The 15,588-nt window shown below is 53.8% G+C and overlaps 1 protein-coding gene across 1 annotated transcript in view; it reads left to right on the top strand.

Moving 5' to 3' along the window:
* The window catches only part of Ap3d1 (adaptor related protein complex 3 subunit delta 1), a 35,384-nt gene that overhangs the window by 17,607 nt on the left and 2,189 nt on the right, over positions 1–15,588 (top strand). The window contains exons 7-28 of the mRNA XM_021204496.2: positions 673–812; positions 897–970; positions 1,530–1,579; positions 2,871–2,920; positions 3,343–3,391; positions 4,538–4,683; positions 4,965–5,344; positions 6,420–6,651; positions 7,707–7,852; positions 8,317–8,458; positions 8,920–8,991; positions 9,760–9,835; positions 9,922–10,109; positions 10,483–10,556; positions 11,181–11,346; positions 12,278–12,349; positions 12,729–12,836; positions 13,944–14,087; positions 14,311–14,358; positions 14,829–15,018; positions 15,282–15,370; positions 15,485–15,570. Of these exons, the coding sequence (XP_021060155.1) occupies positions 673–812; positions 897–970; positions 1,530–1,579; positions 2,871–2,920; positions 3,343–3,391; positions 4,538–4,683; positions 4,965–5,344; positions 6,420–6,651; positions 7,707–7,852; positions 8,317–8,458; positions 8,920–8,991; positions 9,760–9,835; positions 9,922–10,109; positions 10,483–10,556; positions 11,181–11,346; positions 12,278–12,349; positions 12,729–12,836; positions 13,944–14,087; positions 14,311–14,358; positions 14,829–15,018; positions 15,282–15,370; positions 15,485–15,570 (2,722 nt within the window). The remainder of the gene's footprint in view (positions 1–672; positions 813–896; positions 971–1,529; positions 1,580–2,870; positions 2,921–3,342; positions 3,392–4,537; positions 4,684–4,964; positions 5,345–6,419; positions 6,652–7,706; positions 7,853–8,316; positions 8,459–8,919; positions 8,992–9,759; positions 9,836–9,921; positions 10,110–10,482; positions 10,557–11,180; positions 11,347–12,277; positions 12,350–12,728; positions 12,837–13,943; positions 14,088–14,310; positions 14,359–14,828; positions 15,019–15,281; positions 15,371–15,484; positions 15,571–15,588) is intronic.

Below are 15,588 nucleotides of genomic sequence, written 5' to 3'. Positions count from 1 at the left end.
AAAAAAAAAAAAAAAAAAAAGGCTGAGAGTTCATTGCAGTTGCTCACATGAACATGGGTAACCTAAGGCTGCCTACACCATAGAGAAGCCTCTTTCCCACATCTGTACCCAAGAGAAGTACAGCTGGAGACAGCTCAGTGGTTAGAGCACTGGCCGCGTTTGCAGAGGACCCAGGTTAAGTTCTCAGCACCCGCATGGTGGCTCACAGCCATTTATAACTCCAGATCCAGGGGACCTGATGCCCCTTTTCAGTCTCCAGGCTCTGCACACATGTGGTACACAGGTGTACATGTCAGCAAATGCTCACAAAAAATAAATATTATTTAAAGTGGCAGGATATAAAAGAAATCATGTCTATACTAGTCAGGAGCAGTGTTTCCTCAGCTCCCCTCTGCTCAGAGCAGTCCAGGAACTGTTTACTGTGCCACATGCCTGGGGTTCTAGCTAGTCATGTGCATGGTGACAATCTCCAGTGTATCCTTAGGCTTCCAAAGTCCTGTAGCACAGATAGGAAGCCTTCTTTGCTGTGATAGACATGTTCTGCTCTGTGGGTATCATTGTTACTGATGGCGACAGTCCCTGTAAACAGGGATGCCCTTGTTGATGGAGGTACCACTTTGGTAGTAGAATGTTTCACTCTTTGCTAATGTGGACCCCTCTCTTGGTCCTCAGGGGTACAGTCTGCGGCTGTTAATGTCATCTGTGAGCTGGCACGCCGCAACCCTAAAAACTACCTGTCTCTGGCCCCACTGTTTTTCAAGCTCATGACATCCTCCACCAATAACTGGGTCCTCATCAAGATCATCAAGCTGGTAAGTACTGAGGGGTGGGGTGTGCTGGGCCTGGGGCCATGGCCTGCAGCCTTCCTGGTGACCATAGCACCCCTGTTCCTGTAGTTCGGTGCCCTGACTCCCCTGGAGCCCAGGCTGGGCAAGAAGCTGATCGAGCCTCTCACCAACCTCATTCACAGGTAACTATTCCTTGGCTGCCACCCCTGGGCAGGGACATTGGTGCCATTCTGACACGACCCTTGTCCACCAAACCCTCCTGTCTGACCGAGGCCACTCTGTTTATAGTTTGTTTCTTTTTTGGGGGGGGGGAATTTGGCTTTGTAGCCCAGGCTTGCCTGAAATTCACACAACTCCCCTGGGAACTGGGATTTTAAGTGTGCACCCCTATACTCAGTTGAGTCAGCTTTGACCTGGACTCACACTGAGCCCTGCATTCATGTAGTCCTTTACCATCCTGGGGCCCCAGAGCTGTGCTGTGTCCCTCTGAACTGAGTTCTGGAAGAGTGGCACCGGAGGAGCTGCAGGCCATCATGGCACACACATGGCACACACAGGGACAGGCTTGGGGGTGGGAGAAGTCAGTGTTGGCCTGCATCCCTGCCTGAGAGGAGCCACAGGAATCATGGTGTCACTGGGCTTTAGAAGGGTGGAAGTGGTACTGTTCCCATGGAGCCCAGCAGTGCAACCTTGTTTGTGTGTGACACTTGGGCTGGGTCTTCATTTCTTCCTTTCTCTCAGCACCTCTGCCATGTCCCTGCTGTACGAGTGTGTGAACACCGTAATTGCAGGTGAGTGTGCTGACTGCCCTGCTAGGAGGTGGGGTGGAGTCAACAGCTCGCTCTCTGCTTCTTACAGAGCTGGGAGAAGGTTCAGTTCCTCCTGCTGGGAGGAGCGGAGAAGCCTGAGTGGCAGGACCCAGAGCATCCTCTGGATGAGGCAGCTAGTGTCCCCTGCCCAAGCCTTCTTGTATAGGGTGGCATAAACTCAGGTCTCTGCATGGCTCATTTCTAGCCCTTCCTAAGGCTACTTTGCAAACTTCAGAGGTTATCCCCCGCTTGGGGTCAGAGCCCAAGACCCACAGGTTTCTGCTTTGCAGGCCACATCCCATTTTTCATGCTCCTCCAGCAGAACTGAGCTGAGATATCTACGTCAACCACAGATGCATAGGAGCAGACCTGAGAGGTGGCCGTGTGGTCACTCTGCAGGCATAGGAGATTGAGTGCACACACACCACAGGTCAGGACTGGGCTTTGTAACCCTAGCACCGGGAAGCCAGCAGGCAAGAGAGGCAGATCCCAGGAACTTTAGCCAGTCAGTGATTCCAGGATCAGCAGGAGAACCTGGCTCAAAAAATCCTGGTAGGAAGGCTTGCCAAAGAGGCCTGCTCTTTACCTTTGTCTTCACACACATGCACATGCAACACACCTAAAGACTTAGAATGTGGGCTCAGCACCCTTGGGCTTATGATTGAACGTGGCCTTCTTCCCATGCTGTCCTGCCTGGGTGGAAGGAACAGGAAGGGAACAGGGGAAGGTGCCTTGAAGATATGAGCTCTAAGATAAGGTCTTAAGGTCACAGTGATCACAGGGGAGTCCCCAGGTCATTTGGCTATCCTTGCAGCTGTACCCCAGTGACAGGACCCGGCTGTCAGCCACAGGCAGAGCAGGTAGGGCTTCTGGACCCCTCCCTGGGAGTGAGCTCATTCCATGTCCCCGCTATAGCCTAGGATTTGTGGAGTGTTGTCATCCCTAAAACCATGAGCATTCAGGGTTCTTAAGGGGTCTCCGGCCTACTCTGCCCAGCACAGATCTGCACCCCAGATCCTAGAGAGGAATAGGAGCTGTGTGATCCTGTCTTAGGTACCAGTACTTTAGGTCTAAGAGCCATTCCTGTTAGGGAGGATGGGAGACCCAGGCCAGATCCCCTGGCTTCCCAAGGTCCAACCTGTCCATCTGCCTTCTGAACGTGCAGCGTCAAGCCTCCTGTGAGCCAGGCAGCCAGGTCCCTGTTGGTGGGATGGGTCAATAGGGTGTCAGTGTCTGACCCAGGGCCACTAACCTTGACCTCCATGTGTCCCAGTGCTCATCTCATTGTCTTCTGGGATGCCCAACCACAGCGCCAGCATCCAGGTGTGTCTCTCTCCGGGCCTGTGCTCATCAGCATGAGTGGGGCTCCTCAGCCAGTCTGGAAATGATTGCAGTGGTCACCTCCAAGTTCATTTTTCTTGAACAGCTTGAAGCATGAAGAAAGTCCTCCAGCCCCAGCCCTCCCACAGGCACCTCCTTTCTCCACTATACTCCCACCTGCCCTGTGGGGACCGAGTCAGCCTGCCTGGGCAGCTGCTGTGGACACTCTGTGTTCCCAGTACTTGCTCCTACTTGTCCTCACTGGCGCCTGCCAGTCCACTTAGTCATGCTGAGCAGGGTCCCCAGAGCAAAGGTTGCAGTCACCTGCCCTCCCTATCCCCAGATGCATGCTCTTGGTCAGGGCTGGTGGTGGGCTGCTGGGCATGATGGTGAGGTGCAGACCAGTGTGGCTTTCCTCCTCTCAGCTATGTGTTCAGAAGTTGAGGATACTGATAGAAGACTCCGACCAGAACTGTAAGTCACTGCTGCCTTCCCTGGCTGTCACTGCTACCTTCCCTGGCTGTCACTGCTGCCTTCCCTGGCTGTCACGCCTGAATGCCATGCCTGGGATTCAGAAATCTCACACCTAGGGGACCAAATGCTCCTTGGTCCTCAACCCTCTGCTGTGTTCATGCTGATCCCGCTGGAAGGCTTTGTGGATAGAGTGGTAGCCCTCACCACAGTTTGGCCAGCCTCGCCCTGAGCCCCAGGGGAGCATGAAGCAACCCACTGCTGCCTTCCATATGTCCCTACACTGTTCTCTGCTTAAACCTGCTCCAGAATGGGGTCTGTGTCAGTGTCACCTGCTGCTTATCAGACCAAGTGGCAGGCTGTTGTCTATGATAGAGCCAGGCCTGACAGACTGCTCATAGGGCCCAGGGGCTCTCATCCTTACTTCACACCACAGTCTCGGCAGCTCCCAGGTCCATGCTGTTGGAAAGCACCTCTGGGCCGTCTGTTGATGTGACTACCTCAAACCTGTCCCAAGTGAGGCTTCAGGTGCACGGTGTCATCTGTGGCTCCTGCTCAGCCTCTCCCTTCATTTTTCATGAGGCCTGCACTGGGCCAGCAGCCACTGTCATGTTGGCTAGCAGTGACCTTTAGAGCTTGTGGGCAGGGTTCTCAGATACATCATTAGGGTGCTTTTCTTTCTTTCTTCTTTTCCTTTTTTGACTGTCCTAGAACTCTATAGACCAGGCTAGCCTAAACTCACAGAGATCATCCATCTGCCTCTGCCTCCTGAGTGCTGGGATGAAAGGTGTACAACACTATTCCCAGCAGGGTTCATTTTTTTTTTTATAACATATGTATTTTTAAGTTACTTGTAAGTTTTTGTCATTCATAATTGAGTGTCCGTGTGTGGGTCTGTGCTTGGAAGGCCAGTGCCTGTGGAGACCGGAGCTTATAACACTCTGGAGCTAGGTTTACCATCCTGGTCCTCCAGTCTCCAGAGCCTGTAGACATGCTGTGAGAGGCTGGGTACAAGCCTCCACCATGGCTTCCTGGGTGAGGTGGGGCTCACAAATGTGGCCATCAGCTGAAGGCAGCACCCCTGATACGCCCATGGGTCATGGTATTCCACTTGCTGTCCCCAAGCTAATGGCCACTTGGTCTTCACAGTAAAGTACCTGGGGCTGCTGGCCATGTCTAAAATCCTGAAGACACACCCTAAGTCTGTGCAGTCCCACAAGGACCTGATCCTGCAGTGCCTGGATGACAAGGACGAGTCCATCCGCCTGCGTGCCCTTGACCTGCTCTATGGAATGGTATGTGTCCCTGTGACCAGGATGGGGGGGCCTGTGAAGCTTCGGTACTTGGGTCATTCCTATCCAGGCTGAGACAGCAGCCTGAACCTACTGCCGTCAGCTAGTGGCACCTGTCCAGGCTATAGGGGATGGAACTGGATGCCCAATACGAGAATCTCTGTCACTCTCCCTTGGTCTGATACAGTTCTGCTGTCTGGGGAGGAAGCTATCTGTTTTGGGCTCGTGAGTTCCATCTTGGTTGTCCGTGTTCATGGCTGGTCACATCTGCCTATACCCCACAGGTGTCCAAGAAGAACCTGATGGAGATTGTGAAGAAGCTCATGACTCACGTGGACAAGGCCGAGGGTACCACCTATCGCGATGAACTGCTCACCAAGATCATTGACATCTGTAGCCAGTCCAACTACCAGCACATCACCAACTTCGAGTGGTACATCAGCATCCTTGTGGAGCTGACAAGACTGGAGGGCACCCGCCATGGCCACCTCATTGCTGCACAGATGCTGGACGTAGCCATCCGGGTCAAGGCCATTCGCAAATTTGCTGTGTCGCAGATGTCCGCACTGCTTGACAGTGCTCACCTGGTAGCCAGCAGCACCCAACGCAATGGTATCTGTGAGGTGCTCTATGCTGCTGCCTGGATCTGCGGGGAGTTCTCAGAGTGAGTTGGGGCGGCCCTTGGAGGTGGCCTAGTGGGGGGACATATAGGCAGACAGACCCTTTGCCTGACGATTGTCACTTCTGAGCAGCTCTGCCCAAGTGATCTCCTGTCTCCTTCCATGGAGTAGCTTGGCCAATTTGGGTCACACTGGCTGTGGAGAGGGTGCCCTCTAGACTGTGAGGCAGCTCCAGTCTGCTTCAGGTGACTCAGCATACGGTGCTGATAGTGAGCTCCTCACACCAGGCTCCAGGACTGTTTAGGTGGGTAGGCTGGGGTGGCTACAGCACCTCCATTCCACCTCTTACACCTGCTCAGAGGACACATGACAGCTGTGACCAAGAGAGGTGTGGATTTATTGTCTGTCACAGAAATCTCCTGGGGAGCACATTTCTCTGGAAAAAACACAAAATTTGCCCAGCACTTTCCTTGCCCCAGAGCTCAGCCCATGGAGGCTGTGTATGAGCTGTCCTTTGAGGATCCAGTGGTAGCCTCCTCTTTGAACTCCACAGCACAGCACATGGATGCCAGGGGAAGTTATTGATGAGTGTTCAGTTTCTGTGGTGCTAGAAATCGAACTCAGGGTCTTGTTCATATCAGGCAAATGCTCATTACCAGGAACAAATCAATGGCAGCAAATCAGCCATATAGATCACGTAGGTCCTCTGCCCTCTGTGTCTACTATGAGTGGCAGTCACATCTTTGCTATCGTTTCCTTTTCCTTTTTTAAATTTTACGTATTCGCCATTGCTCTCTTCAGACACACCAGAAGGCGTCAGACTCCATTGCAGATGGTTGTGAGTTACCATGTGGTTGCTGGAAACTGAACTCAGGACCTCTGGGAGAGCAGTCAGTGCTCTTAACCGCTGAGCCATCTCTCCAGCCCTGCTATTGTTTCATAAACAATGTCCCTTTGTGGAACTCATGGTTCTTGGTTTCCCACTTGTGCGTAGTAAGAACAGGTGCCCAGGGTTGTGCTTTAGCTGAGAAACCTAGCTCCCACGTTGCCTGGCCTGACATACTTGTGAGATGGGTGTGTGGGTATACTCAGTAGCCTCATGCAGCCCCTGTCCCCCAGGCACCTACAGGGGCCCCAGCAAACCCTGGAGGCCATGCTGCGGCCCAAGGTCACCACACTGCCCGGCCATATCCAGGCTGTGTATGTGCAGAACGTGGTAAAGCTGTACGCGTCCATCCTGCAGCAGAAGGAGCAGGCCGCTGACACTGAGGCTGCACAGGAGGTCACCCAGCTACTGGTGGAGCGGCTGCCACAGTTTGTGCAGAGCGCCGACCTGGAGGTGCAGGAGCGGGTAAGGCTGCAAACTGGGGTTCTGCTTCTAGCTGAGATTAACCTTAACCTGGCAGTGGCCGTGTGTGCTCATGCCCTGTGGGCACCCACAACCCACACTCCATACACCACCACAGAGGTCCTCCAGCCAGGCAGCCTCCTACATGTTCCACAGCTCCTTGCATAGCACATAACCCCAGTGCTGTTAACAGGGACACTCTGGAGACACCTTTGGCCCCCTTCCAGGTCCTTGGCCTCAGCAGAGCTAGTAGATGGGACAGATTTTTCTCCTTTTTCCGAAGTGAGTTGTTTGAGTCTCTATCCTAGCTCTGCCAACCTGAGGGTTGGCGTCAGTAAGCAGGGACTGGGTGTGGATGGGCCCGAGAGCCTGGGTAGGAGGTGGTATGGGTGGGTAGGTCTCTGCTGCTGTTGTGGGAAAGCTCATTTGGGACCATCTTTGTCTGTTTGTCCTAAAGTAGGAGCTTGTGTGTGTCAGGCATGTGCTGTGTCACTGAGTCACAATGGGCCAAAGATCCTGGGCCATTGTGACTCAATACCTGAGTTTTGGGGTCCAGTGGCCGAGGCTGCTTTGGTACCCCATGCTAATATAGGCTGTCACTGAACCAGGTGCCATGTGGCTTCTGCTAGGTCTCAGGGGACCCTCCTTGAAGAGGTTAAGTCTGAGTGGTGATTCATCCATGGTTGAGCCCAGTGGGAAGTATGAACCCACACTGATGGTGTTTGTTGGGATTGATTGGGCGGCATGGTAGCAAGGGCTGCTTAGTACAGCTGTGTCTGTGCAGAATTAGAGCCAGCACAGGACTGAGTGGCCATAGGTAGCTCCATAAGAGGTGACATTTCATGTAGTCTTCTCCATTTGAACTGAGCTCCCTCCTGTTCTGACCCTGATAGGGCTTGTCTTTCCTTGTCTGAGATAGTCACAGAAATAAGTCTATAGCTGATGTACATGAATAGAGGGCAGGGACCAGCACTCCATGCTCAGGTACCTGGCCGAATCCTCTCCAAGTGGCTGAGTGGATCTGGACAGGTACCCACTCTTGGCTGCTGCTCTCCTAGGCGTCTTGCATACTGCAGCTGGTCAAGCATGTCCAGAAGCTGCAAGCAAAAGGTGTGCCGGTGGCTGAGGAAGTGAGCGCTTTGTTTGCTGGTGAACTGAATCCTGTGGCCCCCAAGGCTCAGAAAAAGGTCCCAGTTCCTGAAGGGTGAGGATTGGGGATGTGGAAGAGAGATGGCTGGAGCCACTGAAATGGTCCCTGATCTAGGAAATTAGAAAAGGGCTTTCACAACCCCATGACCTGCCATCAGCCAAGGTGACAAGAAGTGGCCCTGGGACTAGACAGCCTGCCCTTGCTCACTCACATAAAGCCACTCCATCCAGAGACTGCCGCACCCCCTGTTCCTGTTCCTCTAGGAGTCCCCTTGCCAGATGCCATGATTCCTGTAGTTTTCCTATTCTGTTGTTTCCTCCCAGGCTTCCTGCCTTTCCATCTCTGTGTCTCCTGTCAGGAGGCTGTGGCACCCCTAGTTGCTTAATCCCTGGGGTACTGGTATGGAAAGATGTCTCTCTTGCATGGTGGCCCTCTGCCAAGGATTAATGCTTACAGTGGTCATGGTAGGACAACACAGAGGAGACAAGGACACTGTGTGATCCCCTCTGTACTTCCAGCCTAGACCTGGATGCCTGGATCAATGAGCCACCTTCAGACAGTGAGTCTGAGGATGAGAAACCCAAGGCCATCTTCCATGAAGAGGAGCCAAGGCACACTCGGCGCCGGCAGCCTGAGGAGGATGAAGAGGAGCTGGCTCGGGTAAGCATGCCATTTCAGTAGCACCCAGCACAGGGCAGAAGCTACTCACAAGAGTAGCTGATTGTCAGGCTTAGGGGCTCCTGGGGCTCAGCTATGCTGCCACACACAGCCTGTGACACAGAGGCCAGAGGACCTTTGACTTCTACCTTGTCCTCTTGTCTAGTGCAGCCCCCACCTCCCATGAACTCCCCTTTCTGGACGCTCAGCAGGAACACTAGACTAGGCTTCTGAGCCTGCAGAAGTAGGAATGGTGATCCGAGGCTGAGGCTCAGAGTGGGCACACCAGGCCATTTCTGTTCCCAGGAGGCAGGAACCTTAGGCAGTCTGCCCACCCGTGAGCTCTGCCCCTGGAGGTGGTCCTCACACTTCCTACTGTGACCCCTCCGTGCCAACCTGGGGTCTTGGGAACTGGACGGGCATGTTTCTGAGACACATGCTCATGTGCAGTCCTATTCCCACAGCGGCGAGAGGCCCGGAAGCAGGAACAAGCCAACAACCCCTTCTACATCAAGAGCTCCCCATCCCCGCAGAAGGTAAGTGGTATCCTTGAGCATCCCTCACTAGCTGCCATGCAGAAGCCCTAAGAGAGTGATATAATCATGGCAGTGCCTTGGGGGCCGGGGGGCTGTGCCTTGGTAGTCCCAGCTGTAGCTGAGCAGGGCTGTACTGCATCCAGGTCTTGATGGAGAGCCCTGAATGGTTTAGCTGAGGCCCCAGGGGCAGTGACCACTGCCTTGAGGAAGGCATTCTACCCAGCCAGCTTATTGTACCCACGGGAAGTGCTGCTTCCATGTGGGCAGGTGCCTGGCCTGTTAGATCCTCATGTTCCTAGGAGGTTTCAGCTTCTGTGGGTGGACCCTACAGTGGTTTAGGATAAAGCCCCTGTGTAGCATGGATGAACCTTGGGGGTCCATCCACAGCACCACCTCAACCAAGTATGGTCATCTCAGCAGTCAAGAGGTAGAGATGGGATTTTCTATTACTGTTGCCCTTGGCTTCATAGTTTTAAGCGAAACTATGTGTCCCCCAAATCCCTGTGTCCAAGAAAGGAAAGAAAGAAAAGAGAAAAGACCATCATGGATAGATTTGGCTCTAACCCTAACTGTACCAAGGTTACAGTTAGCTTCTGCTTCCTCGCAGCCCTGTGACATCACATTCCAGGGCCCTGCTCGTGTCTGTGAGCCTGCAGCTTACCTTATGGGTAGTGCTCCCAGGCTGCATTGGGAGCCTTACTCTCAGGGTCCCCTTTTCCTCCCTCCTGAGTCCCTGAGGTTCACTGACACCCTGTGCTCTTCCTTCAGCGATACCAGGATGCACCAGGCGTGGAGCACATTCCTGTGGTACAGATTGACCTCTCAGTGCCTCTGAAAGTTCCAGGCAAGTGTCTGCTGGCTCTAAGCTCATGGTCAGGACCTGATGGGGTTCTTGGTCCCTGAGTTGTGGCCATCCACGCTTCCCCACAGGTATGCCCATGTCAGACCAGTATGTGAAGCTGGAGGAGCAGCGGCGACACCGGCAGCGGCTGGAGAAGGACAAGAAAAGGAAGAAGAAGGAGAAGGGTAAGCGGCGCCACAGCTCTCTGCCCACGGAGAGCGATGAGGACATTGCCCCCGCCCAGCGTGTGGACATTATCACTGAGGAGATGCCAGAGGTTAGCCCCTTCTCAGCTCTTTTAGCCTTGGTTACAACAGGCTTGTCTGTGTGTCCCTAAAAGGGCAGGCTCCCTATGCGCAGACAGCCATACATTGACCTGTTACACAAGCCCTCCATGATGGGCAGTATTTTACTCTTTGAGCTTGCAGCCCCAGCTGTGTGTGCCACTGAAGGCTGTGCTCCCAGGCTGAGCTATAGCCCAAGACACTGGGCACCTGGTGTGTGTGTGTGTGTGTGTGTGTGTGTGTGTGTGTGTGTGTGTGTGTGTGTGTGTGTGTGAGACTGTCAGGGCAGTTGTTATTTGGAGTAGGAGCCTCCAGAAGAGCCCATGGTTGTTAGTTGACTGAACTCTGACCTCTCCATTCCCTCAGAATGCTTTGCCTAGTGACGAGGATGACAAAGACCCCAATGACCCCTACAGGGCACTGGACATTGACCTGGATAAGTAAGTGAGGGGTGAAGAACAAACTGCTGGGTGAGCTTGTGCCTGGGGTGGTAAGGTCCCCGTTCCCAGGATGCTGAGAGTCCTTAGCCTAAGGTGGAAAGTACATGGGCTTGGAAACACTCAGGGGGTGGGAGGAGGTGCTGTGTGCTGTGGTGGTGGTTCAGTATAGCACCTACTGTGTGAGCGTGAGCACCTGAGTTTATTTCCCAGCACTCACTGAGATCAAACCCTAGCAGCAGAAGCACTGAATGATCCCTGGAGCTCATTGGCTGCCAGCCTGGCCAAATTAGGAAGCTCCAGGTTCAGTAAGAGATCCTGTCTCAAAAGATAAAGTAGAGAGGGACAGAAAAAAACACCTGACATCCACCTCTGCCCTCCTTGTGATCATAGGCATGTGTGCACCAACTTGTACACACCCGCATCCCACATGAGCATGGACATACACTGTCACATAGAAAAAAAGTAGGAGGGAACACTGGGGCACTTGGGAAGGGTGCAGGGTCTAGGCTCCTGGCACTGTGGCTGTGGTGGACACTTGCTGGAGCCTCCAGATTCATAGAACCAGCTGTCCAAGGGGTGGGCTGTAGCTCAGCCCAGTGACCACACATCCCCTCCTCTCCCAAGACCCCTGGCTGACAGTGAGAAGCTGCCTGTCCAGAAACATAGAAATGCGGAGGCAGTGAAGTCCCCAGAGAAGGAGGGTGTGCTCGGGGTAGAGAAGAAGAGCAAGAAGCCCAAGAAGAAGGAGAAGAAGCCCAAAGAGAGAGAACGAGAGAAGAAGGACAAGAAGGCGAGCACCTGGGACTCGAGCCTGGCTGTGAGGCTAGAGCTGCATGTGGGTTGTGGGGCAAAGCAGGAAGCTGTGAGGAAGAGAACCAGCCATTATCTGCAGGCCAGGCCTCTCAAACTGGGTGGTTGGGAGGAGGACTAGGGCATGCTGGAACCCTTTGCACGTTACACTCTAGGTGGGTACTTGCTCTGCCACATCCCTGGGCCACATTTTTTCCAGTAATTTATTTACTCACTTTACATCTGATCACAGCCCCCCTCCTTCCATTTCCCCCTCACACAGCCCCGCCCTTATTTTGTTTGTTTTGAGACAGAGTCTCACTATATAGTTTTAGCCATCCTGGAGTCCACTATGTAGACCAGGCTAGACTCAAAATCCACAGAGATCTGTGCCCTTCGAGTGCTAGGATTAAAGGCATGTGCCACCACACCGGGCTCTCATGCTGCTTTTACGTTCCATTTGAGAGTAGATAGGTATCACTAGTTCTTCCAAGCTGGCCTTGAATCCTCCTGCCTTGGCCTCCTGAGTAGGTGAGATAATAGGCCTGACTAAATTACATTTTGGGTTTTGGGATCAAGCCCAGGATCCCAGGCTGCACCGCCTGCCCACTTGACAGATCCTAGTACTCGGGAGACTGGGAGAAGGATTGCCCTGACTTCTAGGCTAGCCTGTGAGAACTTGTCTCAAAACACATCCACACCCCTGCTTAGCCCGGCTGCTTTGCCATGATGCCATTCCAGTCCTTAGCTGTCCTCTGCCTGGCTGGTGACTGAGGTGGTGCAGCTGAGCAGCTGAGCAGGACTCACCATGGCTGCTGCACAGTGTCAGGCCTGGCCTATGGTAGGGAGGGGAGAATGGCAACTGGCTGGAGATCAGCCCTTGCCCCTGGCACTCCCTGCCTTTGCCAAAAGTCCTTTTCTTGTGGCTTCAGGGTGAGGACTTAGACTTCTGGTTGTCCACCACCCCGCCACCTGCTGCTGCCCCCATTCCTGCCCCATCCACGGTAAGTGCCTGCTCCATGTGTCCTCAGGGTCTCATTTGTATCCCCAGGAGCCAGCGAGTGGCAGGCATCCCTAGAGCCACACACAAGTGCCAATAAATGACTGGTGTCAAGCCTGGTGGGCTGGCCTTCTGTACTTTGTGGTCCATGTCTTCTGTCCTGTGGGACTCTGCTTGCCAGGGCTCAGTGAGGCAGAGGGGTAGCCAGCAGGACATTTGTCCCCAAGGCATCCCTTGGAGGATGTCCCCAGCCCTCAAGCGGGACAGCACTGGTTATGTGGCATTCAAAGTTCTCTTACTGCTCCTAAAGCTGGAACCCCTGAACAGTCTGGAATACTACTGCACCCCTCCCCAAAAGCTGACCCTGCCCCTTCTGACTGCAGGAAGAACTTGCTGCGAGCACTATCACCTCCCCTAAGGATGAGTGTGAGGTTCTCAAAGGGGAAGAGCCCCAGGACGAGGAGGACCACGTGGATCATGACCAAGAAAGGGTAAGACAAGCCACCCCAAGGCTGTGGCAAGGGGCCCATGGCAGGCCTGTGCCTGAACCCCAAGACAGTAGGCTGCTCACAAGGGGTCACAGTAGTGGTGTCCTCAAGAGGTAGCTGCAGTCCTCATGCTTTAGCCTCTGAAAGGGATTTAGTACTTCCAGTGCAGTTTCTAAGCAATGCACCACAACACCATCTCATTCCAGAACCTTCCATCACCCCAGTAGGGAGCTTCACCTTGTGAGCAGTCTGCTATGTCCCCTCCTAGACCCCAGTCATCTCCCATTTCCTTTCTGTCTCTGGATGTTCCTGTTCTAGACAGCTCATTTCATGGAGTCTAACACTCAGTGGCCTCTAATGTCTGGCTTTCAGTGAGAGCTTGTTTGTTTATTTATTTATTTAAAAGATTTATTTATTTTTATTTATATGAGTACACTGTAGCTGTCTTCAGACACACCAGAAGAGTGCATCAGTTCTCATTACGATGGTTGTGAGCCACCATGTGGTTGCTGGGAATTGAACTCAGGATCTTTGGAAGAGCAGTCAGTGTTCTTAACCACTGAGCCATCTCTCCAGCCCCTTATTTTGTCTTTTTAAAGATAACTTTAGTTGTGTGTGGCGTAGGATCTGAGGTCCTCTTGATTCAACAGCAAGCACCCTTAACCACAAAGCCATCAACCTAGCTCCAAGCCCCACGTTGAAGCCTCCATGTGTGCTGTGTTGGAGCCTGGCTCCTACTCGTGGCCATGTGCAGCTCCAATGTGGGACTGGGCCTTGTGTCTGTCAGCCAACCATAGTGCTAGCCATTTGCCCCTGGATGATATGAATATAGGCACACTGCTGAGTGTTTCTTCCTCTGTGGTGTGGCCAATAGGCCTATCCTTCCTGTGCTGGTTTGTACTGTGCAGTCCTCTTCCCTCTGAGCAGCTCCTGCCACTCATCTGTCAGCCCCAAGGTTCTAGTGTTGGCCAGGCCTGGCCTCCTTCAGCCATAGTGACTTGTGCAGTTCCTGTCTGCTCCCCTGAGATCCCCACCATGTAGTGTGAGGAAGACACTGATTAAAGGGTGCCTCTGTGGGAGACATGGACCTGAGCCCAGACTCTGCTTCAGAAATCATCCCGGCACAAGAAGAAGAAACACAGGAAGGAGAAGGAGAAGGAGGAGAGGCCACGAGACAAGAAGAAAACTAAGAGGAAGCAGGTGGTGCCGCTGGAGAATGGTGCAGCAGCAGAGGAGGAGGAAGAGCCCATCCCGGTGAGCCTTCTTGACAGCCTGCCAACCCAAGGGTGCCACCTGGGTTCTGTTTGGAGAGGACCCAGGGGCCTCTGCAAGCTGTTTTGTGACCTGTGCTTGGTGAGGGACCCATGACCTGCAACATCTGGTGGCTCTCATGTTTTGAGAACTGGCCATCCCCAAGCATGGGTCTGTAGCCTAGTCCCTGTCACCCACAACTGACGAGCTTGTCTCTCCTCCCCAGCCCATGTCCAGCTACTGCCTTCTGGCTGAGAGTCCCTACATTAAAGTGGTAAGTGACACTTGGTTGCTACAGGGAGGGCCATTGGCGGAGCAGACCCATCCTCAGAAGCCTTGTGGGGCTGGCGGCAGGCGGCAGGCAGCAGCTGGGCACCAAGCTCACGCATCAGTGTAGGGCGCTCACTCTCTGCAGCCCAGCCACAGCTGGAGAGCCCAGTGTGACCAGGCCACCTGAGGACAGCTTTGCTAGCAAGACAGAGCGAGCAGCTGGGCAGCATACACCTTGGGACGAGGCAGGGGGATTGCAAGATCAAGGCCCACCTGTGCTGCATTACAAGACTTTGTCTCAAGGAATCAAAAAGACAGGAACTGGGGTGCAGCTTCATGAAGAGTGCGTTTTGAGGGCCTGGGCCCCATAGGCAGTTTTCACAGGGGGTAGGAGGATCACTGTCCTTGATCTTGGCAGTGAGCTCCCTCCCCTCAGCTGGTCCCTGGACCTTGACCCTGCCCTTGCTCATGCAGACATATGACATCCAAGCCAGCTTACAGAAGGACAGCCAGGTGACTGTGTCCATCATCCTGGAGAATCAGAGCAGCAGCTTCCTGAAGAACATGGAGCTCAACGTGCTGGACTCGCTCAACACCAAAATGGCCAGGCCAGAGGGCTCATCAGTACATGATGGTGTGCCCGTACCTTTCCAGCTGCCTCCCGGTGAGCCCACCATTCAGCCCTAGCCTTCATCATGCCACCTTGGCTCTTCACAGTGAGCTTAACTAGAGCTCCCAGGGACAGCTGAAGTGAAAGGCCCCAATCTCTGGATGTCCCATGTCTCAGTGCTACTCTTGGGGCACATGTTGGGCCATTGGGCTGGGCTGCAGCAGTGCCCATTGTTTCTGTCACTCTAGCATCCCAGTCAGCTAGGACAGACACCCCGGGGTCAGTGCTGGCCCACTGAGTGCCATGTCTCCCAGCAGGCGTCTCCAATGAGGCCCAGTTTGTGTTCACCATTCAGAGCATCGTCATGGCCCAGAAGCTCAAAGGCACACTGTCCTTCATTGCCAAGGTATGCACTCTATGCTAAGGTCCAGCTCCCCTCCCACTCCCCAGGGGATGTCAGGCGTCCCAGGAAAGAAAGTGCCTGTCTGGAACGTCCACCCTACACCTTTTCTCCTTGCAGGATGATGAAGGAGCCACCCATGAGAAGTTGGACTTCCGGCTGCATTTCAGCTGTAGCTCCTACCTGATCACCACACCCTGCTACAGGTGTGTGGCTCAGGGGGC

The sequence above is a fragment of the Mus pahari genome, chromosome 9 (assembly GCF_900095145.1).
Source record: "Mus pahari chromosome 9, PAHARI_EIJ_v1.1, whole genome shotgun sequence".
Taxonomy (NCBI): Eukaryota; Metazoa; Chordata; class Mammalia; order Rodentia; family Muridae; genus Mus; species Mus pahari.
Note: the sequence above shows the minus strand (reverse complement) of the source record. Positions and strands in the feature narration are given on the sequence as shown.